At 39.4% G+C, this 23,182-nt stretch overlaps 1 protein-coding gene across 1 annotated transcript in view; it reads right to left on the bottom strand.

The window, feature by feature from the left end:
* LOC139716455 (WD repeat-containing protein 64-like) overlaps window positions 1–23,182 on the bottom strand; it is a 38,276-nt gene that overhangs the window by 1,505 nt on the left and 13,589 nt on the right. The window contains exons 5-23 of the mRNA XM_071628004.1: window positions 21,194–21,226; window positions 18,991–19,101; window positions 17,996–18,207; window positions 17,493–17,633; window positions 16,162–16,381; window positions 15,424–15,550; window positions 14,178–14,326; window positions 11,938–12,061; window positions 10,756–10,946; window positions 9,269–9,481; window positions 7,479–7,603; window positions 7,003–7,131; window positions 6,537–6,678; window positions 5,530–5,859; window positions 4,156–4,261; window positions 2,846–2,907; window positions 2,134–2,246; window positions 1,517–1,729; window positions 629–806 (exon numbers count right to left, since the gene is read on the bottom strand). Of these exons, the coding sequence (XP_071484105.1) occupies window positions 629–806; window positions 1,517–1,729; window positions 2,134–2,246; window positions 2,846–2,907; window positions 4,156–4,261; window positions 5,530–5,859; window positions 6,537–6,678; window positions 7,003–7,131; window positions 7,479–7,603; window positions 9,269–9,481; window positions 10,756–10,946; window positions 11,938–12,061; window positions 14,178–14,326; window positions 15,424–15,550; window positions 16,162–16,381; window positions 17,493–17,633; window positions 17,996–18,207; window positions 18,991–19,101; window positions 21,194–21,226 (2,919 nt within the window). The remainder of the gene's footprint in view (window positions 1–628; window positions 807–1,516; window positions 1,730–2,133; window positions 2,247–2,845; window positions 2,908–4,155; window positions 4,262–5,529; window positions 5,860–6,536; window positions 6,679–7,002; window positions 7,132–7,478; window positions 7,604–9,268; window positions 9,482–10,755; window positions 10,947–11,937; window positions 12,062–14,177; window positions 14,327–15,423; window positions 15,551–16,161; window positions 16,382–17,492; window positions 17,634–17,995; window positions 18,208–18,990; window positions 19,102–21,193; window positions 21,227–23,182) is intronic.

Raw genomic sequence — 23,182 nt, 5'->3', positions numbered from 1 at the left:
GACCTCAAGGGGGACACCCCTGGGGCCCGTTTCATAAAACTTGTCATCAGTGACAAGTTGTCATAGATGTGACAAGCTACTGAAATCCTTGCATCTGATTGGCTGAGAGCAAATTTGTCATAGAAATGCAGCAGTTGTCACTGATAACAAGTTTTATGATACGGGCCCCTGGATCTGCCTTGAGAAAATTTGAAAGCACTATCACTAATGTCCATTGGAATAACTTGTTTTTCTGAAGAAATCTTTATCAAAGATTCCTTAATTTGGATGCATTGAGTCTTTGGCTCAGGTGAGCTAAGAACCAAAATTTGTAAATAATCACAACAATTTTCCCCTATCAAATTTCTATATGTTTCATGATGAGATTTTGTTTATGTGCTAAAATGTATGTGACATACATGTTTTATTAGTACATGTATTTTTTTGCTTTGATCTAAAAATATGAAAGCCAGTTTAGTGCCCAGCAGGGTCCTATGAAATTATCAGCCTATGAAATTAAGGGCCTCAAATGAAAGAGAAATTTTCAGTTTATCTCATGAAATACTGTTGACAATAATCATAATACAAAGGTAGAGCAATAAAAGCAGAGAAATGTGTTTTCTCAGAATTAATGAGTTAAAAAACTGACCCTGTAGACTGGCAGAGCTCTGAAGACAGCCCCTAGGCTCATCTCCCCAGTCTTGAAGCTTGTCAGGTGGTTGTTGTAGAAGTGAGGTTTCTGCAGCGCCTCAAAAAACTTCTTCTCCTCTGGTTCCATCTTCTTGGTCCGAGTCTCCTGGTAGGCTGATCGGCGGAATGGTTTCCACCTATCAAATGAGAGAAGAAGTTTGTGAAAGTTGTGAAAAAATATCTAATGGTTGGCCGATTAGAATCTGACCAAACTGATGCGTACATGATAGCTTCTGCACATTAATATATTCTTTCTGCTGGTATTATTTTCAGCAGCGTAGGCACTTTAGCTCTATTAGTAGGGATTTTGATGAATTGACTGAAGAATGACACCAGTTATTTCATGTCATGATCAATACACTGAAAATGTTAATTTCACAATCTCAGAGATTTGTACAAGCATACTACTACAGGCATACCATAGAATGAAGAAATACAGAAAGAAAGGAGACCGGCCAAAAAATGCTTCAATTAATTAGCATTAACCCTTTTGATACGGGAACCTGGTGGCCCGTTCATTAAGTTTACGGGGATTTCAGAATTCAGTATTGAATGGATTAAATGATCTTTTTTTCCACAGAAGCAAATGAACAGCATCAAAAGTCTATTCAAGAGAAAATAACTGTTTTCTTCAAGGATATGCAAAATCATTCACTTTGTTTGTTGCTTGTTTACACTTTCATATTCATACATCTGTTGAGAAATATGTGCAAGCAGTCATTGTATCATAAAAGCTGATCAATTACCGACCGCCATGTATCTGGAAAATGGGAACAAGGAGTCATGATAGATGAACATGTTTTGTGTTATTGCATCGATCCAAGAACGACAGAAAAGCTCTCCTCACTTGTCATTGTCGAAGATGAGGGGATACTCGTAGCTCTGAGTGTTCTGCTTCTTTTTCTCGCTCTCTCTTCTCGGAGGTAGCAGAGGGCGCTCCGCAATGTCGTAGGGAAGGACGGGCTCACTGGAACTCTCTGCGCTGGGGTAGTTCCATGGTCTATGCTGGCCAAAGAACCCCATGAAATGACTCCTCTGTGGTGCATCGGCATACCACACCCTGAGAAAACAATTAAAATCACCAGAAAAATGAAAATATAACACGAGAGAAGACATGCTTGTAAGTCTCCCATAAGACTTCAGAAACAGCAATGGAGTATCTCGTGAAGTTTGCTACCAATTGTGATTACAGATACCATTAATTGTTCCTATTTAGTATCAACAAAAAATCCAGCATATTCTCTTTCAATTTCAGTGTTTTGGTCATATAATTTTCGTAACATGGATTAATTAGTCAAATCTAATCTCATCTAATCCTATTCACAACCAATTACAGGCAATCTCTAGGCAACATAGTTAGTAAGGCACACAAGTCATAACTTCCTTTTTGCTTTGAGCTGTCCCTATATCATGGTTGTGAAGAACAAAAGAATCCACGTAGCCATGGATGAAGAAGAGACTCACCTGACAGATCCATCAGTGGAGCCAGATATGATGATCTTCATCCTGTCGATGTAGATCAAGCTCACAATCTTACTGAGGTGTCCTCTCCAGCTGATCAGCTGCTGTACTGCCCCCTACAGGCGAAATCATGAGAGAGAAAGAGAGACTTCTAGCCTGTGTATCATTAGCAGACATGTAATTATGATTGCTACGATCTCCGAAAGCCTAAGCTTATACAGGTGTAAACTGGATTAGTTTCACATAATTCATGTCAGTTATTAAAATAGTATGCAGGAAATCAGTAACCTGAGAAGTCTACAACACCCTACCCCCCCCCCCCCCCACACACACACACACAAACATACAAAAAAAAGAGGAAAAAACAAACAAATTATGTGCAGACAAGAAAAGTAGACATATAACTGATGAATTGGGAGACAAAGAAGAGATATTCACAAAACATTAACATAAATCATGAAAATATAGTCAGGTACCTATAGTAGTGTCAAACTGCAAAGATGAGTGAACAAAATGAGAGAATAGAAGTAGGGATACTGACAACATTGGTATCCAAATTTCATCATACCAAATATTGATACCCTGAGCTGTCATTGCAAAGACACAAAAAACCCAGCCATTATCAAACAAGTATTTACAGTTTCTCTATTGTGGACAGGCAGGAAAGAATTGCATTGAATAAAAGAAGCTTGGAATATGAAGTTTTCAATCTCACCTGTTCTGCATTCAAGGGGTCCTCGAGAAGCACTGCAATATTCCACATGGTTATGTAACCCTCTGAGAATAAATGACACAACAACAGAGTTTATTACATTGACAGTAACTACATTAACCCTTCGTTCTGATGTTACGTAATGTTTTGCATATGCATGTCAACCCGAAAACGGCTCTAATTCATGATATCGTGTGCAAATCCAATGCATATTGTGTTTTTTTTTTGTTAAATTGACATAAATTATATCATTTCAACTTTAAATCATTGAAATTAATAAATTCTAAAGTAGATAACCTTGGGAGAGTGCCTGCAATAAATTTTGGGAAAAAAACAATAGAAAACAAAGGGTTGAAAAAACAATGAAATACATAAGAAATTAACAAAACAATAAAAAACAAAAGAAATTGATTTTGATTGTGCTATTTTTTTACAAGAAAATTGTTTAATGTGTCTTGAGGAATTCTGATGCAAAAATTTAGAAATCCTCAAGTCTTTTTAATGGAGTTACAGGGGAGAATATGATTGCATGCATAAATTTGCATAATTAATTTACTAAAAATAGAGAATCAATACTTTTGGATTGTATGACTGTGTAATCTTGTAGTTGACATCCGGCTCTATGTTCAGGCAAAATTTTGCGGCAATCGCGCCATCAGCGGCCGAGATCTGAAGGGGGGGTCAAATTGACCCCCCCTCAGTAAAAACTTGGTCTCAAATAGCCCAGTTAGAATAGGGTTAAATGGGAAACTCAACAATTTACAATGTAAAGTCTATCAAATGCAACAACAAAAAAAGAAATGTAGGAATTTCATTAAAATTGGTAATCAGCGAGGTGAATTAATGATAGCCAAGAACAAGGAAAGCAGTTTGTAATGAAGATCTCAAGACAACTTATCATCTCATTGGTGAAGTCTTGACTGCGGTGTAGATGCAGGACCCCTGATTCTTCACCATATATTCCATCCTATGCCCGTTTAATTTCCAACAGACATGATTCTTAAACATCACAGCATTGAAATGTCATTATCTCAAGCTACTATTAAACCAGAAATTTTTGCGAGCATGAAACTTTCGCGAGCCAAGATTTGCGAAAGTAGAATCACGTGATAGTTTTTGTCTACAAGATACATCGAATGCCAGTTACCAATTCGTAACTCTTTCATGCCGCAAATCTTTCTGGTTTTACAATAGTTAATGGTTTCACTGCTTGGATATTTTCAGACGTGAAAAGAAAAAAACAAACAAACATCATTTTCTAATGAAAAAGAGATATACAGTCAAACAACAAAAGGAGATCATTCATGACTCACTCATGTCGCCGGTGATAAGAAGGTTGCAGTCCTCATCTGAACACAATGATGTGACAGGTGAGCCTTGTCTCTTGGTCACAGCACTAAGCATTCGTGCCACCTCTCCCTGAATGACACAAAGACATGGAAAAACATAGAAACAAATACACTTTTTGTTCATAACATTTACAGAAATGTTTTGGAACTTCTGTCTTAACTGACATCGTAATCTTGAATCTACGATCTTTAATGAATATAGCCCGAATCCGTGAGGCGGTTTGTGTATTATTGGCATGGGCAGCGCCATTTACTGCGGTGTCCCGGCCGACCCCCTCCCACTCCCCCACCCCCCTCCACGCACGGAACGAAAAACTGATACATGATTGCTTTAGCCAATAGGCGTCTCGTACTGAGTGCACGAACGCTTGCTTAATGCGCAAACCTTTGTAACAAGTGCACATACTCCTGCTACAAGTGCGCGATAAACATGTTGCCCGGGGGGTGGGGGAGAGGAGGGGGGGTAGGCTGGGACACCGCAATTTGAGCTAATGGCTGCGTCCAGTGCCACAAATTGTCTGCTGCCCTCAACGAACCCGAATTGGTCTATAGATAAAGAGAACATTAAGTTGGATGTCCTCACAGCACACTTACGTTTCATGCCATGAAGTGGTTTCTCCCCTCAAAAGTAAACTTTTAGAATATCTCACTTTGACAACATATTCATAACTATATATCTGCTGCAAAAAAGTTTTACCTATATGGACTTTTAGGTAACAGGAGCTATTCATCTCAGTGGTCAAGAATCAGATAGAGGCGCTTGATTGATGTCAGTGATCATTACAGGAGCTATGACTAGATACTGCACAGGCAACAGGTGGATGCAGTTCAGTGATTATCTTGCAAATGAAGAGTCATTCACCTCTTTGGTCAGGGTCCATGATATTTGCTCCTGCGAAAATTGCTCCCACAAAATATCTGCATGCTACTGACCCCCATCCTAATCCTCAAATCAACAGAGACTCCAACCCTAAGCACCTTCTGATCTGGAGATTCTCCCGCCTGAAACCCCTAGCAAACGGGAGACTCCAACTTGATGTGCACGAAGCACATATCACGAGCACGAAGTTCCATGCGGTCTAGGGTTCTAGATGCTCTCTCGTGCTATCTAAGGCTTATTTTTCAACATACAATGAAATTAAGTAAGAAATCATTTCAAGCGGGAGAAATTAAATCTCAAGCGGGAGAACGGGAGATTCTGCAAAAATGGGCTTTCGGTGGTAGATCTCCCGTCGAAAATGGGAGAGTTGGAGTCTCTGCATCAAAACAGCTAAGAGAGGATTCCATTCTTGTCAAAGGAACAACAGAGGTAATTGGTGACTGGCTACTGCTACTCACCTCCATGGTCCAGAATCTGATGAAGGAGTCGGCGTGGACTGACACCAGGACGGGTTCATACTCCGTCACCAGCATCTTGGCGTTGGGGTCCACCGTCCCTGGTTTGGTGCCACCTGTTCTCTGCGGGCTCCGTCCTCCTCCTTCTTCTTCATCCCCATCTCCCTTCTCCTCGTCCCCCTCCATCCCTCTCTCCTCTTCTGCCTCCTTCCCCTCACGGTCCTGAGGCGCTGGTGCATCCTCGTCCCCGACCACATCATCATCCCGGGGGCGTGGCGTCTTCCCCTCTTCATCCTCCAACCTCTTCTCCACCTCCATCTCTTCCTCCTCCTCCTGCAATGAAAGTGGTGATCTCCCATTAACCCATTGAAGACGGACTGATTTTGCCACAACACACATTTCCCAGAGACACTTGCCCGAGTATACTCGGGACTCGTCCTCAATGGGTTAATGACAGACAGACATCTACTAACTCCCTAGTAGGTCATCTTGAAAACACAGTTGTGAAACAGAGGAATGCTCGTTTGGATTCATATTCCATAAAAAGAGCAAATACTAAACAAAGAGATGCAAGAATATCGACAAACACAGAAGATCCACCAGACTTCAGCAGTACAGGCAAAGATCTCGATCTGCTCTTCAAACGAGTCATGCAAGAAGCGTTATACACAGCAGCATCGGGAACATGGTATCTTTTCTGCTTGAGAAACAGTTTTACAGCCACATGGAGGAAGCACATTGGTCATTTGTAAAACCTATAGTGTTGACAATGAGAGACTTGTGCTACAGCCATATGCACCTAATGAATGAACTTGGTTGAGTTCATAAGCTTAACCTAATATGGCTCTTACTTCACATGATTACTGCATCATGACTTCTTGAAAATACCTATCAAATTGACCACAGTCTAATTTGCATCTGGGCTCTATTAACATAAATGAAACATAAAAAAATGCAGTATGACTGGCACCCTAGGAGTTAGGTATAACTATTCTTGAAGCAGCACTCACCACATCTTTCATTCGCTGCTCCCTCCTGGAAGCTGGCGGAAGATCTTCCAGATCTTCATCATCCTCCCGCAACTCACTCAAACCTCTATCTCCACCATCAGGAGGAGATGAGCTTGTGCCAGGACGTCGACCAGTCAGAGTTCTGGACACAGGAAAATGAGAGAGTATCAACATTTTTTTTTTATACGACTCGCAATAATTTCTTTTAACACAGGAGAGACTACATCATCTTTAAAAAGAACAAAAAAAAAAACCTAACAAACAACAGGTAGCCCAAGACACAGAAGATTAGATCATTGATTCTGCAGCAGATCTTCCTGAATAACTTTAGGGTTCATTTGTTCTATAATCTACACATTTAGTGCAACTATAAACAGGAACTCTACAGTCACCATTAAGAAGGGGAGGAGCAGAGTATGACATATAAAATTCAATTTTTCATTGCCATGGCAGCCAGGACACTCACTTGATGTAGGCTGGATCAAGCCTTCTGGTCCTATGGATGAGGAACTTCATCATGTAGATTTTGTGAGGGTTTGGGGTCTTCAGTCTGGTCTCTTCATCATTGGTGGGTGGCATCAGAGGCATTTCAAAACTGCAAAGGTCAAAGGTTAAGCATTGCTATTTTAGAAATATCTACATATTCATGAGGTCTTTATTCATGCATAATTCAGATATGAAGTGATAATTTCTAATATATATCTGATTACAATTGCTATCAACAGAAAATTATCATCCTAGGTGAACTTTCAATTTTACATCCAATAAAAGATGATTCAGAAAGCCTTTCTGGTCTCTGAGAAAATGTTGTATCATTTCCACTTCGAGATGTGAAACTTTTTTTTATTTTTTGCTAAATTTAAGCCAGCATGAACATCAACATCTACTGAAAAGAATGGGAAATGCCATTTTTTTTTCTTTTTTTCTGTCTCTGTAACATACATGTTCTCGATGGTTCCCTTAGTGACGTCCCAGAGGATGATGTTGCCATTGGTGCAGCCAGTTGCTAACAGGTCCGGCTCTAGAAATGTCATGCAAGTCATCTCATAGTGCTGCAGAATGTCCACCTGCCATTAACCAAGGAAAGAAATGATGCAATTGCTCTGCCATAAATTGTAAAGTTAAGACAAGACGATTTATATTGTAATATCATGACTATCATAATACTGAGATTGAATAGTAAATCAAAGTCACTTTCTAAAGATCACACCTTCCAAATTACGTTACAAAAGATACCAGTTTTCAGGAAATATTGCCCAAGAGTGATACTGCTTATTGGGCTTCTACAGGAACAAGGCAATCGCCAAATTGTGTCTCGCCCATTCGCGTACAAGGAATCAATATTTTTTATAACTCCCAGAAGTTAATTGACCTGCTTATGACCTTTGACCTTGTGGTGACCTTCAACACCCTAAGGGACATTTACCATCCAAGTTTGGTCACAAACAGACAAAGGGATCAAAAGTAATGAGCCATAATCGAAACGCGCCATAAAAAACATAACATTGGGCCCTAAAAATTTGTTGACCCCTTTCTGTGACCTTTGACCTTGTGATGACCTTTAACTCCCCAAGGGACATCTACCGTCCAAGTTTGGTCACAAACGGACATAGGGATCAAAAGTTACGAGCCACAATCAAAACGTGCCCTAAAAACATAACATTGGGCCCTAAAAGTTTGCTGACCCCTGTCTGTGACCTTTGACCTTCTGACGACCTTCACCTCCCCAAGGGACATCTTTCATCCAAGTTTGGTCACAAACAGACAAAGGGATCAAAAGTTATGAGCCATAAATGAAATGCGCCCCAAAAACTTAACATTGGGCGCTAAAAGTTCGTTGACCCCTGTCTGTAACCTTTGACCATGCGGTTACCTTCAACTTCCCAAGAGACATCATCTCTCACCATCACCCAAGTTTGATTGCCATTGTAGCAACATGTGCTGAGTTACGTGTGATAAGAGAGTCTTGCAAGTAAACTTTAACGTATGACCTCAAATGACCTTTGACCTTATCATGTGACCTCTTACGGCACCATAATATGAAGGTTCCCCCAGTGCATCCATCGCCCAAGTTTGATTGCCATTGTAGCAACATGTGTCGAGTTACATGTGATAAGAGAGTCTTGAAAGTAAACTTTAACGTATGACCTCAAATGACCTTTGACCTTATCCTGTGACCTCCAATGGCACCATTACACGAAGGTACCCCCAGTGCATCTATGACCCAAGTTAGGTTGTAATCCAAGCAACTTATGTGAAGTTATTTGTCAAAAGAGAGTCTTGCAGGTAAACTTTAACATAGAAAAGAGAGTCTTGCACATACTCTTTAATATATGACCTCAAAATGACCTTTGACATCATCACATGACCTCTGACAACACCATAACAATAAGATACCCCTGAAGCTTCTATCACCCAAGTGTGGCTGCCATTGCTGTAACAGTTGCCAAGCTATGCATCATAAGAGAGTCTTGCAGGTAAACTTTAACATTTGTGACGGACGACGGACGACGGACGGACGACGGACGGACGACGGACGGACGACGGACGGACGACGGACTGACGCCATTTGGATCCCTTAGTCTCGCCTTCACCTCCGGTGGGCGAGACAAAAACGATATTATGAAACCATTAAGGAGGTTCTTGTGACTAATTTAATCTGTGGTGCAGATGTTCAGGTTTGGCTCTAACAAATGACACTTCAAGAACTGTCAAGTATTACATCACATTACCTCTTTCCCTGCTTGTGTGACCTGATTCAGGCTCTTCCCAATCCCAGGGAGGGGGACAGCCTTATTGAAGGGGCTGATGCTGCCACCCCTGGCACTGCTACTACCAGTGCTGGCGGTGGGACTGTTGGTGCGCTGGTACAAGAGGCTCTGGGGTATCTCGGTGTAGCCAGAGAACTCAGCAAACAGGATCAGGTCCCCGTGATCTGCTGGGTCCTGAGGAATAGGAAAGCAAATTGATGAAATTTGTTGCAAACAGTGCACAATGTTTCAAAAGACTTAAAAGGCTCTTGAAACATCAATGTTTTTAAATTTTAGAGTGTTAGAATTTCTCACATCTTTTAAAGTGAAAACTAAGTTTCGGTAAGTGCTTGAGAACCCGTCTAGCACCATTTCATTTTTGCTTGCAATATATCGAAAGAGTCCACTAAGAAACTTACCTCGCTGACGCGGTTTGCCGGAATGATGAGTCGGTTTGGAGTATTTTGAGAAAAATAGTAATAGTAGGAAAACCGACTTTTATTCCAGAAGGCTCCAGACTAACTCGGTCTCGGGAAAAATTCGACCCTACTTCAGACAATTCACACGCAGTAAGTCATCGCCACATTCTACTGACCACTGCATAATACCAAATGAGGCCTAACTGAATGGACAGGAAAGTGCGTGCTAACGTAATCCTGTACAAAACATAACAAAAATGACAGCGCGCGGTCCTCAGTTGCTGAGACGCACGGTCTTTGGAGTTTTTGTTGTTGTTTATCAAGCCTTTGATTGTTTTAGAGGTGCTTGATAGGTGCACACTAATTTTGCATGCGCGCAAAAGAGGTTTTTGATGCGCGCGCTGTAACAACTCGGACCATTACTGCGAGTAGCCAGAACACGAAGCGCTAGTTTATACACGCCGCTCCCATAGGACAACACTGTACAATCAGAGGGACAACCATTACAACTCATCCCACCGTCAAAGCGAAGCCGAGTTATCCCCGAGTCCGAGTTTAGCCTGACCCCGTTCGGGTAAGTACTGAGATTGAACCTTTTTGGTTAATATTTCGCATTTTCCTAAGCATACGTTCACATTTGGGAGCGAAATTTCACAACTTTTGCAGGCATACCACAACTTTGTTTGGGCTTTAAGGTCATGTTCATATGTTGATTTCAGTCATTCTTATGTTTCTGAGTAGCACTGATAACTTTGATGGAGTTGGAAGACCATGGCAAAGTAATTGTCATTGCTTCAGTGTGGACTAAAGATTAGTCTACCTATCACAACATTCCATTTTAAATTTCATGATCTCAGTTTTCAAAGACTGACAAAGAAAATGTGTCATTCACAGCGTGTGGTTGATAATGACAATATGGGGGATAGTGACACTAAATCAATCTCTGAGTTCAATTGTATTCAATGGTATTCAATTTCAGAAAAATGTAAGAAGCATATAATAGCAGAAGTTGCAACATCATAAAGGCGTAGTTTCCTCATCTGTGAATACCTCGAGGAGTTTGAGTTTGTTGTTCCACCCGAGTGCAGCGATACACCTGTGCAGTTTGGGGTCATCAAACTTCTCCACATTGCAGTAGAGCAGGGCAGTGATGGAGATGTCTTCTTCCCGCTCACTGTCCCCCCAGTGGATCCAGGATCGAATCTCTTGACCACTGCCAAAGTCCCACACCTTGATGGACCCTGCAAATGGTTGGACACAGTGACATAAAAGATGCATGAGTGCAGAAGGACACCTTCTTTGCTAATTGGAACACATGTCTCTTACGCCAGTTGTCAATGAGAAGGGATTAGGTAATCTTCCTAATCCCTATTGTGCTACCATGGCCTTTCTGCTGGAGGGGAGCACATTGCTATATATGAGTGGGCTTGCTACTCTACAACTACATTAAGTTTGCAGGGATTACCAAATGCTAACATCGAAAAGCTTGACTTACCTGGGCACATAAAGAGTTAAAAAACAATACAGATCTCACTATCAGCTTCATAAACACATTTGAAGTGCACTCACAACATTCCTTTACCTTCACAAAAGAACTTTCATGTACCACATGGATTGGTGGACACACTATCGAATGAACCAATGAATGCATCATGTGGTGTATCTTTCACCATGAAGAAGACGCATTATGGTACTGAACCTCCGAAGTAGGTGAACACACAATCATATCATCCAACAGTATGTATTGATAATGAACAATAATTAGCTTGATACTGTTCAATCCTGGGCCCTGTTGCATAAAACCCTTACCACTGGACTTACCGCCCCTTTCTAGCAGTAAGTCTTCAAATTAGCAGTAAATTTTATAATTTTTGATGCTGATAGGCTGTGACGCCTAATTTTGACGGTAGTTACCATTGAAATTCAATGCAGATTTTAAAAAAGGAAAGGAATGCGCAAATAAAGACGGAAGAGAATAAAGATAGACAGACCTTCAGCCGGAAAAAAAAGAAGGACGGATGACAAGAAGAAAGGATGGATAACGAAAGGAAATCTGAATGAAAGAAAGAATGAAGATCATCAAAGAAATGACAGACAATTGCAATTGTGATTAAATGAATCATACATCTGTTCAGAGTCAGGATATATGTACCAAAAACTAACATCACTCCACATATAATAAAGAAAGCAAAACAAACTCTTAAAATGTTCCTCCTTTTCCAATCTCCTTACCATCAACTGCACCAGATGCCAGTCTGTAGCCAGTTGAGTCAATGGCAAGTGCTGTAACCTCTGTGTTGGGCCCATGGGATCCAGTCACATGGTAGACTGCCTTGCCTGACTCCAGTTCCCAAACCTGGTTTATCATCAAAGAAAAAAAAGTAATGTAAAATATCTCAGTTATTCATATCCAACTTTTGAAAACTTGATTTCTTGGCTAGAAAAGTCTATGTTTGACAACAGTCCGTTAAAAATAATAATAATAATGATGTATATTTATATGTATATATATATATATATATATATATATATATATATATATATATATATATATATATATACATACATATATATATATATATATACATATATATATAGATATTATATATATATATATATATATATATATATATATATATATATATATATATAGGATACATTGGGATCTTTTATATGATCATTCAAACTTGCTTAAATGCAGTATTACAGGAAACTTTTGATAACCTTGTTATTGCATGTTTGTAAGGTTGAAATACATGGCAACATCACATAAAAGTCAACACACAACCAGTTTCATGGACATTTAACAATAGGTCATCAATGAACCATAGAAAGGGGTACTTCATAACACTAAAAAATGTGGTAATGCATCTTCCACTGTCTACAAATAATTTGTATTTGAAAATATAGAGGAACCTCGGTAATCAGCAGTGTTTCACATATTCAAACCTAAGAAAAAGATGTTTCAACATAGGAGATCAACAGCATACAGTACACATTTCATTTGAACAGAACCTCTGACACAGCCATATATCCTCATACAACTGACCCAATTGTACTGAATGAGTTTAAGCCTCTTACACATGGGGGAATTATGTAATAATGTCTCATGAAGGATATCAGTTAACACTACTTTTAATACTTTCCTTTGTGTATAATACATTCCTCATTCACAGATCCTAAGTGGGGGATTACTGTACACGCTATTTTAGGGCTTCTAACACAAAAGGAGGCTGATCCCCATTCATGAAAGTCCAAACTGGACTCTACAAATAGTGATAGAGCTCAGGATATACATATACTGATCAAAGCTCAATATCCCTCCTCAAAACTTGCCTGTGAGGAATCTTTATTTGTATTGCATTGTATTGAAAGCCCAAACTGGTTTTATGAATAGAACTGGGGCTAAGGATAGACTCATACTTCTCACAGCTTAAATCCCATCTTATTCAACTGTACAAAAGCAAAAACAACAACAAAACAAAAAGCCAAGCTGTGAAAATCCTTATTTGTTATTACATGCTCCTCCTCAAAGCTTTGGTTGCTATGATACCACTATGTGACATAAAGGAAATAAATCCACGGTAAGACACTGTTGTTTTGCTTGACAACAGACAGTGGTACAAGGAGACTGAACATCTCATAATGTGGGGAGCGGCATTGGTTCAGACAACAGTTGCCCCTTCTAAATCAGGAAGGAGTCAGAGTTGGGAAAAAACTATTTTCTTCCATCTAAGAGGGGCTCTTGCTACAGCAGTGGCTGGTTTTGATCTTTGCACACCACCCTGTGCAAAACCCTGTACAGACACAGTACATGGGCATCACACAATTTAAAACCACTCATAATTGATAGCCACAGCAAACAGGGTCCATGTACTAAAACACCCAGGGACAAACAGCGATCACATATGTAACAAATGTTTGTTCTTTTGTGCAGCAAAATAATCCCATCAGAGTTCATATACATATTAACCTTTAAAAATTCATATGATCCTGCCAATGGCCCAAAATAGGCAGTGCTGTGAACTAGAACACGTTTTTGGTTGTTTGTTTCACCATTCAATTGAACAATATGTACATTATAAACTAGGCAAAACACTGTGTTGTATAGCCAAATGAAATATATGAGGATTTGGTTAGGAAATAACCATTATGGTATGAAAGAAAACGAAATCCCTGTGACCGTTTCTCTGGATTTCATTGTTATTCTTAGACATTAATGAGGGACAAAGAAAGACTTTCAGACAAAATCAACATAGAGCTCAAATATCCTGATGATTAGTTACTGTAGAACTAGAAATATTTGCGGCATGAAAGATTTCTGGTTTTAGAGCATATTTGCATCTATGAAGCATTATATAGATTAATCTAAACAATAATGCATCATACATGTAGCGCAGCCAAGCGCATGTTGCACCATACTGTGAATACCCCACTCCATGATCTGTTCATGTTCAAGAGGTGTGACTTACTTTAATGACAGACTCTGTGCAGACAGAGACCACCTGGTTGAGTTCGTCGTTGCAGAGAACGTGGCTGATTGGTCGGTCGTGGGTGTGAGGAACCTGCATGGTGTCCTGAACTGTTCTTGTCAGAGGCCAGGCATCCAAAACACTGGAACCTGCACATGAGATGTGAGGAGACTGGTGAAACTGGGCACAAAAGCAGTAACTTTATCACACAGTGACAAAGCACACTGAACAAGCGATGACATGGAGTAGGCAATACGGGAACATGACAATGCTAATATGAGAATGTTAGAAATGTCAACATGTTAGAAAAGACAAATGCAGTCAGGTTGCAATTGATACTGTAATTCACAGGATACATCCTCCAAAAAGATGCAATTGAATCATGTTCTTTATAATTCTATGATGAACATTGTAAGCCCATTTGCTAAACGATATACTGTATACGCTATAATTTTCGCGTAAATAAATTTTCGCGAATTGCCGCTGTCACACATTTTCGCGAGTGGTTAAATTCGCGATTAGGGGACGAGAGAAAATATGAAGTGACAAAGAAAGTGTGAATTTTAAACTTACTAGCAAATAAGAATGATACTAGTTATACACTGCATGAAAAAAACTTACCAAACTCTGCGAACTAGTAAGTTAGAATTCAACATTTTTGAAGTGGTTAAGTCCATCACGCTAGATTTCTGACGAGTGGTCCCCTTACGATAATGGATTGGCTCTCTACAGTATTCATAAGTAGACGTGGACGTGCGTAAACAAGCTTAGCCAGTATGGTCTGTACGGTAAGCCGTGACATGGTATACTAGTACTGAAATGTTCGTATCATCAAGGCAAGGGATTCATTTTGGAAGGTAATATTTTCGCGTGTTGTTAATTTCGCGAATAGCTCCCGACTCGCGAAATTCGCAAAAATAAAACCCCCGCGAAATATATAGCGTATACAGTATACATGCTGACTGTTTTCCCTTAAACTCCCTATGTGCCTATACATATGCACTAAGCCATCCCTTGCAGAGATACCAGTATTTCACAGGCATTTTGCTAATTCCTCTAAAATTTGACTGCGTGTGAAATTCAGACAAAAGCCATTCAGATGTCGCAATGTGACACTTCTACAGCAGTGATGCAATATGGATTAGTAACTCTGGCAGGCAGTTCAAAGTACAAATGAGAGCACATATGCAGATATATTGAGTATCACACAAGTGCTGGACAGCAGCAATGGAGAAAGCGTTTTTACCTGTGACAAGCCTCTCATGTTTCTCATCAAACACCATACAGTGAATCCTCTTTTCTCCTGGTCTGTCTTCATTGTCAGTGAAAACCTGGAGACTTGTCAGTGTGTGGATGTCCCATATCCTAAATACCTGAGTCAGAAAGGATACATTTTTCCCCACTAGCAACAAACTTGTATAGATACACATAAGTCATATATATGTATATGTTACCACTATACACACACATGGCCATTTCTTCAGGTTCTAAAATGCATCTAACTCTAGATGTGCTCTGGAACTAAGCTGTAACTTGAGATGCTTTTAAAAAAAAAATCTGCATTCAGTTATTAATTTGACACTTGATCTCACTGTAAGTTAGCCAGCCCAATGGGGCGTAACAATGAGCCTCAGTCTCATAGAAACACCATGGTGACACCAAAGGGATCAACTGGGACTAGACAATCTCTATTAATGGGGGATTAATTAAAGACATCTGTTCCAGCTGGTAAAGAAAGCACCCCAGTGGACATGCCAGTTGGTGAACGCTGCACAGTGAGGGTTGTGTTGCTTTATCCATTCTATATACAGTGTAATACAAAAAAGAAATGAAATACACATATTGGACCTTCGCGCATCTACATCAGGCATGCTACTAAAATGAGGAGATTCACCATCTTTTTCAACAGTATCTTTTAAAGTAACATAGTCCTTATAGTCAAGGCAACTTTGTTTCTTTTGATCATTTATCTCAAGATCCTCACCCTGGCTGTGGAAAGGCTGATGACGTGTTGGTCCTTTTCGTTCACCGCCACGTCTATGATGGTGAAGAGGTGGCCAATCATCTTGCCCGTCGGTCTCGAGAAGATGTGCGGATGCCAGATTCGAACCAGCTTGTCGTTGCCACCGGTCGCGATGACGTTGGCCCGCGAGCAGAAGGCAAATGAGTTGACGCCTTTGGGAATACTTATGGACTTGCAAGGCCTGATGGTTTGGTCGAGGTGAGAGACAAGTGAATGAAGAGAACAATGAGCATTCCATGGTTTGTTTGTTTTTTAAAGTAGAAACTGGCCCATAAGCAGCAAATGACTTTGTATCCTGAAAGCCATATATCTCCAGTACTTCAAATTGCACATGAACTGCAAACGATCACAATGTAATGGCTGAATTCAGCCACAGGAATACCGTAAAAGTGGATATTTTCGTGCGACCAATTTTTCGCACTTGGCCGAGTAAGAAGAGTTTCACATGTTTTTTTTATTCCGCGGAATCAAGACATCAACTACTGGAACATATGGCAAGCAAAAATATTCATGTGCTTTATTTTCACGCTAGACTCTGGTTGGGGGAAAATCTAAACAACACAAAAATGTCCACTTTTACAGTAGTTTATAAAAAAGAAGCTTCATCATATTACACTAAAAATGTGAACATTCCACATTCACTCTCCCAGCAATAGGCTGCTTCACTTGCATCCTATAAGTTTATGAATGGCATGTCAAGTTTCCTCATCAGTGTCACATTAAAGGGATAGTACAGTATTGGTGGAGATGAGAATTGGGCTTTTAACTTTTTGTGAGATACCAATAAAACACTTATGAAATAGTACAGAGCATACCATTTTAAGAGGAATTCAAAGTTTATTTGATGAAAATCGGGTTTGTCATGACTGAAACATCCAAAAACAAAGTAAAACAAAGCGATCGTAAAAAAGTGTGGGTCCCACACTTATTAGAATTGCTCTGTTTTGGGTATCTCAGCCATTTCAAAACCAATTTTCATCAAATAAATGTTGAATTCCTCATAGAATTACTTGCTCTTTCATATTTTGCAAGGGGTTTCTCATTATCTCATCAAAAAATGTTAGAAACCTGAAATTAGGTCTCAACCAAAACTATACGATCCCTTTAATGAATAAGTTCAATAGATATGCTCACATGGTTTGCCATCCTTTTCACTCAGTTTGCACTTACAAGCTACAGTCAAACAAGGCTCATATCTTTATTCATCTCAACAACGGAGACATGGGAAATATCAATTAAACTGGATTACCAAAGAGCTAAGAACATAAAGATCAATTTCAATCTTAACTTACTGGTTGTCTACAATCCTGTCAACAGACTCCAGGACAAATGATGTTGTACTGCTCGGTGAACAGGAAGCAAAACATCTCAACTCTGGGAAGTACTTGATCTTCAGCACCCAGTTGTCATGGAACTTCCTCTTCACAATCGGGCTAAATCAAATAAGAAAAGGAATGATACAATATGAATTATGCTGAGTACATCAATGGCTGTGTGCTTCATACAAAGGCTGTTCGTAAGACAACAACAACAATAACATTAACAAAGAGTTTGATTGGTGCTCTGTTTGGGCAATAAAATAAGATATATCAAGCACCTGAAATAAGTGCATAACAATCTATGGTACGCTGATTCCCTCAATTTCCTCAAGAAGAGCTACATATACTGCCGGAAAATAGCTCCTGTGTTCCAAAACAAAGGCTTCACTTACATCTCTTTGGTCTTACTCATTTTTGTGGTGCAGGATTAATAGCTGCACTGTCATGCACGCGCACTCCAGCCATTTCTCACTTACTAGGTGAGAGTGGCCGGTTCGATGATGAGATTCTGGTTGCGTTTGTCCAACTTGGCATGCTTGGTGTTGAGGTCCTTGGCCGCAATGGTGAGGAGGCTGATGCAGCCCTGGTCGTCACCAAAGAGCAGGCAGTCCTCGTGGAGGTTTTTGGTGTGCGGAACGTAGGCAAGACACTGGACGGAGTTGTCGGTGGGTTTGATGCAAAATATGCTCTGCACAGCACAGAAAAGACAACACACTCTTAAATATCATCTTTGTGCCCATACGATTTAGGTTGATCATTCTTATAAAACTTGCAATGCTCGTAAAGTGTGAGGGAGGTACAATTCTGAATTTCATTAAAAAATGATTGCATGATTTGCATGAAAATGTATGTTTGGCTCATATTTAAGAGAATTTATATTGCTTTTAATGACAATACTTTCTGTGCGGCATTTCAAAGTGTCAGTGGCCACTTCAAAGTATATGTTGCCTGAGTGGCCTGTTCGCCATTAGGGCTACCTAAATTCATAATTTGTTAAGACTAGGAAGTGAAATATGCGTGACATAGCAACACCCACTTTTTCATTAAAAAGCATTTTATTCCTGCATGGGTGAAAGAAATAATGTCAATGAATATCTTGAACATTAAGCCATGATAAATAAAAGCATGAAATGTGGTGTTAGTAGCTGTAACCACTGTACTGATCACAACCAATGCAGGAGAATTTTATCTTCAAAAATACCTTCCCATCATTTTGACCTTGCATTTGGCAAGTTCAGCACATTGGAAAATGTTATACAGTGACGTTGTGTGTTATGCATCGAAAGAAAACAAGTCTGCAATATATTTCTGGCTCTAAAGTCACTAAGGAGCTCTTGTTGAAACTGATCAAGAAGGCAATAATGAAACACAACAACTGAACACAATTTGTGAGTATCAACATAATCCATTATATACAATGCACAACCAATCTCTTTTTCTTCTCTTCTAAAATTCATAATTCCCCATTTACCTGGTTCTTCCCTTTGGCCCTGTGATCCCAAACGCAAATACTACGCTCAGTGCAGCAGGCAACCCTTCTGAGACTTGGCAAATAGTCCACGCCAGTCACCCAGCATGTCTCCTGGTGGTGTCCAGGCCATCAAAAAAGAAGATCAAAATATAACAAAAACAAAGTCAAAAAGGAGGGGAAGAGACGAGGAAGGAGGAGGGGTAAGTTACAAATGATGAAGGCCAAAGAGGTTTATTTCAAATATATGAAAACAGAGAACGGAACACTGTAAAACTTAATCTATAACATAAGCTTCAGGATTGAGAATGCTTATCTCTGAAAAAGAAGATATATGATTGTACAAATCCTTTCTCGTTGTCACCACTGAGAATATCTACACATATATCCTACAAGCTGACCTCCAGGAAGTTATATGACTACATTACAAGCTAGTGGTATGGCAATGTTTCTGGTCTTCTCTGAAAGCAAAGCTCCCCATCACCTGAATCACTGATCTCATTCATCCTGGTTAAGCTTCAAGACTGCAAGTTTTTTTGTTTATTTCCTTTACAAATTATCAGTCATGAAAATATTCATTGTAACTGTTGTTGTAGAGAATGTCCATTAGCTGACCTTCATGAAGCCACAAGACAATGTTGCCAGTGGTGAGGCAATAATTTATCATCAATTCTTTAAAGAAAGCAGAGGTTTGAATTGCCCATCTCACTGCTATCGGGCTGGGTAGTTATTGAAAAAAATGACTTTGAAATATTTTTTTCATGCAAATCAAACAGGACACAAATGTGATCCTTTTCTGCATTGAAAATGAAATTAATACAAAAAATATCAATATCAGTCTCACTTTATTTGTGCTTTAACTTTATGCAAACAAGACTTATTATGATATGTCTGTAACACACAAAAATGATTTGTGCACATGTATGAATGCAAGGGAATTCTAACACTTATACATACAGAGTACTTGTTAGCAACAGAAAAGGGAGGACCAAAATTTAATTAATCTTGTCTGTATATCACAGACTCATATTTTTCTGCCTTGTTTTGATAAAAAATTGCACCTGCATCGAGTGTTTTGAGACAGATGGTCAGTCATATTGGTTGAAAACAGTTGTCAGCTCAGCTATTTTTAAACCTCTGAACAATAGCATTGCTTTCACAAAGCATGTCCTACAACACTTGTTTCTAACTGCAGCCCAAAGAAGCTGCCTCTAAGCACTTGAGCAAACATGGTGAGCAGGGTAAAATGCACTTGCCGCAGAACCAATCAATAGTCCTTGTTTGAGAAGAGGAAGATGAGGTATATGACAAGATTACATCCAGGGGGTCTTCTTCTGGGAGCACTGAAGTCTCCAGAGAGTGTTTTTAAAATATCTGAATGGGTTTTGCAGTCATGCCGACTGTGGCTACTCTGGAAATGAGTTTTTGTTTGCAATAGAGATTACAGAGTGAAGTACTTTGAGACTGCCAGAAAATACTTAATTTCTTTCCATTTTCCCAATCCTTTGAGGAGTCCAGTGTTTGCCCAGCATCAATTTCAGTTACCTCTAATGACAGATTTCACTGGGTTTGAATACAACTTGCACTGTCTCAAATTAATATGCAAAGGAAGGAAATTACATAAAATGTCAATAATATCTGCATCAATTCACTTACTTATTTCTGAACCTATCTATCATACATACATCATTGCCATGCTGATATATATATATATATATATATATATATATATATATATATATATATATATATATATAGATATATTTTAGATTCTTTTGCACATATTGGGCAGTTTTGACAGCAGAAGACACAATTGATGTCTTTTTATCATTATTCCCTATGATGCAATATAATATTTGTCAAGTTAGAATTTCATCTACCACTTACCTAGACTTGATTCAATGACACAATTAAGCTGTGTAACAGAGTGTATGCAGTGGTGGATCCAGAGGGGGTTGCAAGGGGTGCGCACCCCCTCTTAATTTTTTGATAATAACAAAATAAATAAAAAGAAAAAATGGGGGGGGGGGACCGAGCGCCCCCTTTAATTTTGTAATGGTGCCTCCCCTTTACGGAATTCCTCGATCTGCCCTTGGTATGTAAAACATGCTTATTTTCTTCATAGGATATTGAGACACAAAAATCCTTTGCAACATACAGTGTATGTATGCATATTCAAACTTGAGATACAGCATAATATACTCACATTGACATCACAACAGGCTTGTAATCTTAATGTCTGAAATATGGGGAAACAAATTCGAAAAGAGATGGAGAATTGAACCTGTATGTGTTGACTTGGAGAGTCATAAACTGACAGGAAAATAATTGATGACTAACAAGGAAAAGTGAAAACTGTACCATTTTAATGCAAAAAAAAAGTCTGCAAAAATATTAATTTGGATGGAGAGATCACATAGGAATTGTTTTACCATGAATCCTTTCAGTCCAAGCAAGGGATTTTGGACAGTGTGTACACTGCTACAGGGTTTTCTCTCTCAATCAGCACTCAAAGCAAACAAAGGTTTAAAGGGACTGTACAGTACTGGTTGAGGTGGGGATTCATGTTTTGGACATTCCTAAGTGAGATAATGAGAAACCTCATATGAAAATATGAAAGAGCATGTAATCTTAAAGGGACTGGGGATGAGTGTTCGGTTGTGCAAAACATGCGAAAGAGAAGGTGCTTTGGGTATAAAATGAAAGGTAGATATGTAACTTAACATGTGTGAAAATATCTTGGAAATCGGAATCTTCTCAAATGTTTTAAAAAGCGAAAAACAAAACATACTTTTCTGGAAAAAGACCCTTCGATACGATGGCGATACGTATTTGAATTGCGGAATACTGCTTGTTGACTGCGAACATCAAGCCAACTTACAGCGAAATCAAGCCAACATGCCGAGTGAGCTGCGGAACTACTAGTAGTTATACGTAGAGCAATTGTGGCTAGCTCTACGGCCTGGCTGTGCCTATGGGCGCGGCGAGCGCTGGCCGCACTTCACTTGCCATAACTCGCATCATCATACACAGTGCAGTGTCCAGTGCTAGTGCTTCTAAGCTCGAGCTGCTGTACGATCTTGCGTGTTTTCATTTGATGAGAGCGCTAACCTAAAATCAAAAGACTCCTCCTTTTCTGATTCACATGTCCTTCTTCCAAGATATTATGAGAGCTAGTTCTATCGTCGGAAGACTCGGTAGGCTACGTATCCTAAAAGCCATCAAACTCCATTTATTACAAGATTCTTCGTTGACAAGTACCGAAAGCGGGATAGGTGAATGCGGTACAGTAATACGTAGCCCGACCAGACGCCGGGCGGGCTATATGTACAGCGACTGGGCTGTGCGTGTACGTACATAGAAACTTTTCCGGGTAAGGACGGACACAGCCGGCCCAGCGCTAGGTCGGTACCATGTACGCAGTAACTGCCGTGCTTCGCACGGCGTCTGGTCGGGCTACGTAGAAAAAAAAATCAACGAAATCTCAATTTACAATAATTTACAATTCATGTAATTATTACATGAAACACAAACGGGTTGTGTTATTACATGTACATGCAATTCAATGCAATCTTCATGGCAAACCCATTTTTTTTTTCTTCAAAGATTTGAAACACAAGTACCGAGTAGGCCATGGCCAGAGAATTCGAAGTATCCGGTAGGGTACAATGTTATATCTAAACTTGCATTGGAAAAACTTCAGTAACCAATAGTTCATTTTTATTACCGGTACAACTTGTCATGTATTCGTAATTTCATGTGACTTTAATAGTTGTAACATTTATTGTGGATGATTTTCTTCACAATTGACACATGCACATGCTAGGTTAGAAAGTTGTGGAATTATTTCACAGATACACACAAAAATGTTGGGAATCAGATCATTTTCAGTCTTCTAGACTGAATAATGTGATACCTGTAATAGTCTAATAACCAATCCAACAATTTCTGAGGCTATCTTATACATTTTCTTATTTATCATACACATTGTACAATGCAACCATGCATGATGCAATGTCTTGTTCACCTATACAAGGAGAAAATCAAGACACAAGGAATAATCTGTTCAAGTCAATTATTTCCACATAGGTCAACAACATTCACTCAGTTTTTATCTAGAACCCTGATTAGGTTTCTATCATCCAAACACATTTTTTTCTCATTGGTAAATTGATGCTTAACAATTAGGCCTGTA

This window comes from Diadema antillarum, unplaced genomic scaffold, assembly GCF_040938485.1.
Source record: "Diadema antillarum isolate AM-2024a unplaced genomic scaffold, OU_Dant_1.0 scf00000007, whole genome shotgun sequence".
Taxonomy (NCBI): Eukaryota; Metazoa; Echinodermata; class Echinoidea; order Diadematoida; family Diadematidae; genus Diadema; species Diadema antillarum.
Note: the sequence above shows the minus strand (reverse complement) of the source record. Positions and strands in the feature narration are given on the sequence as shown.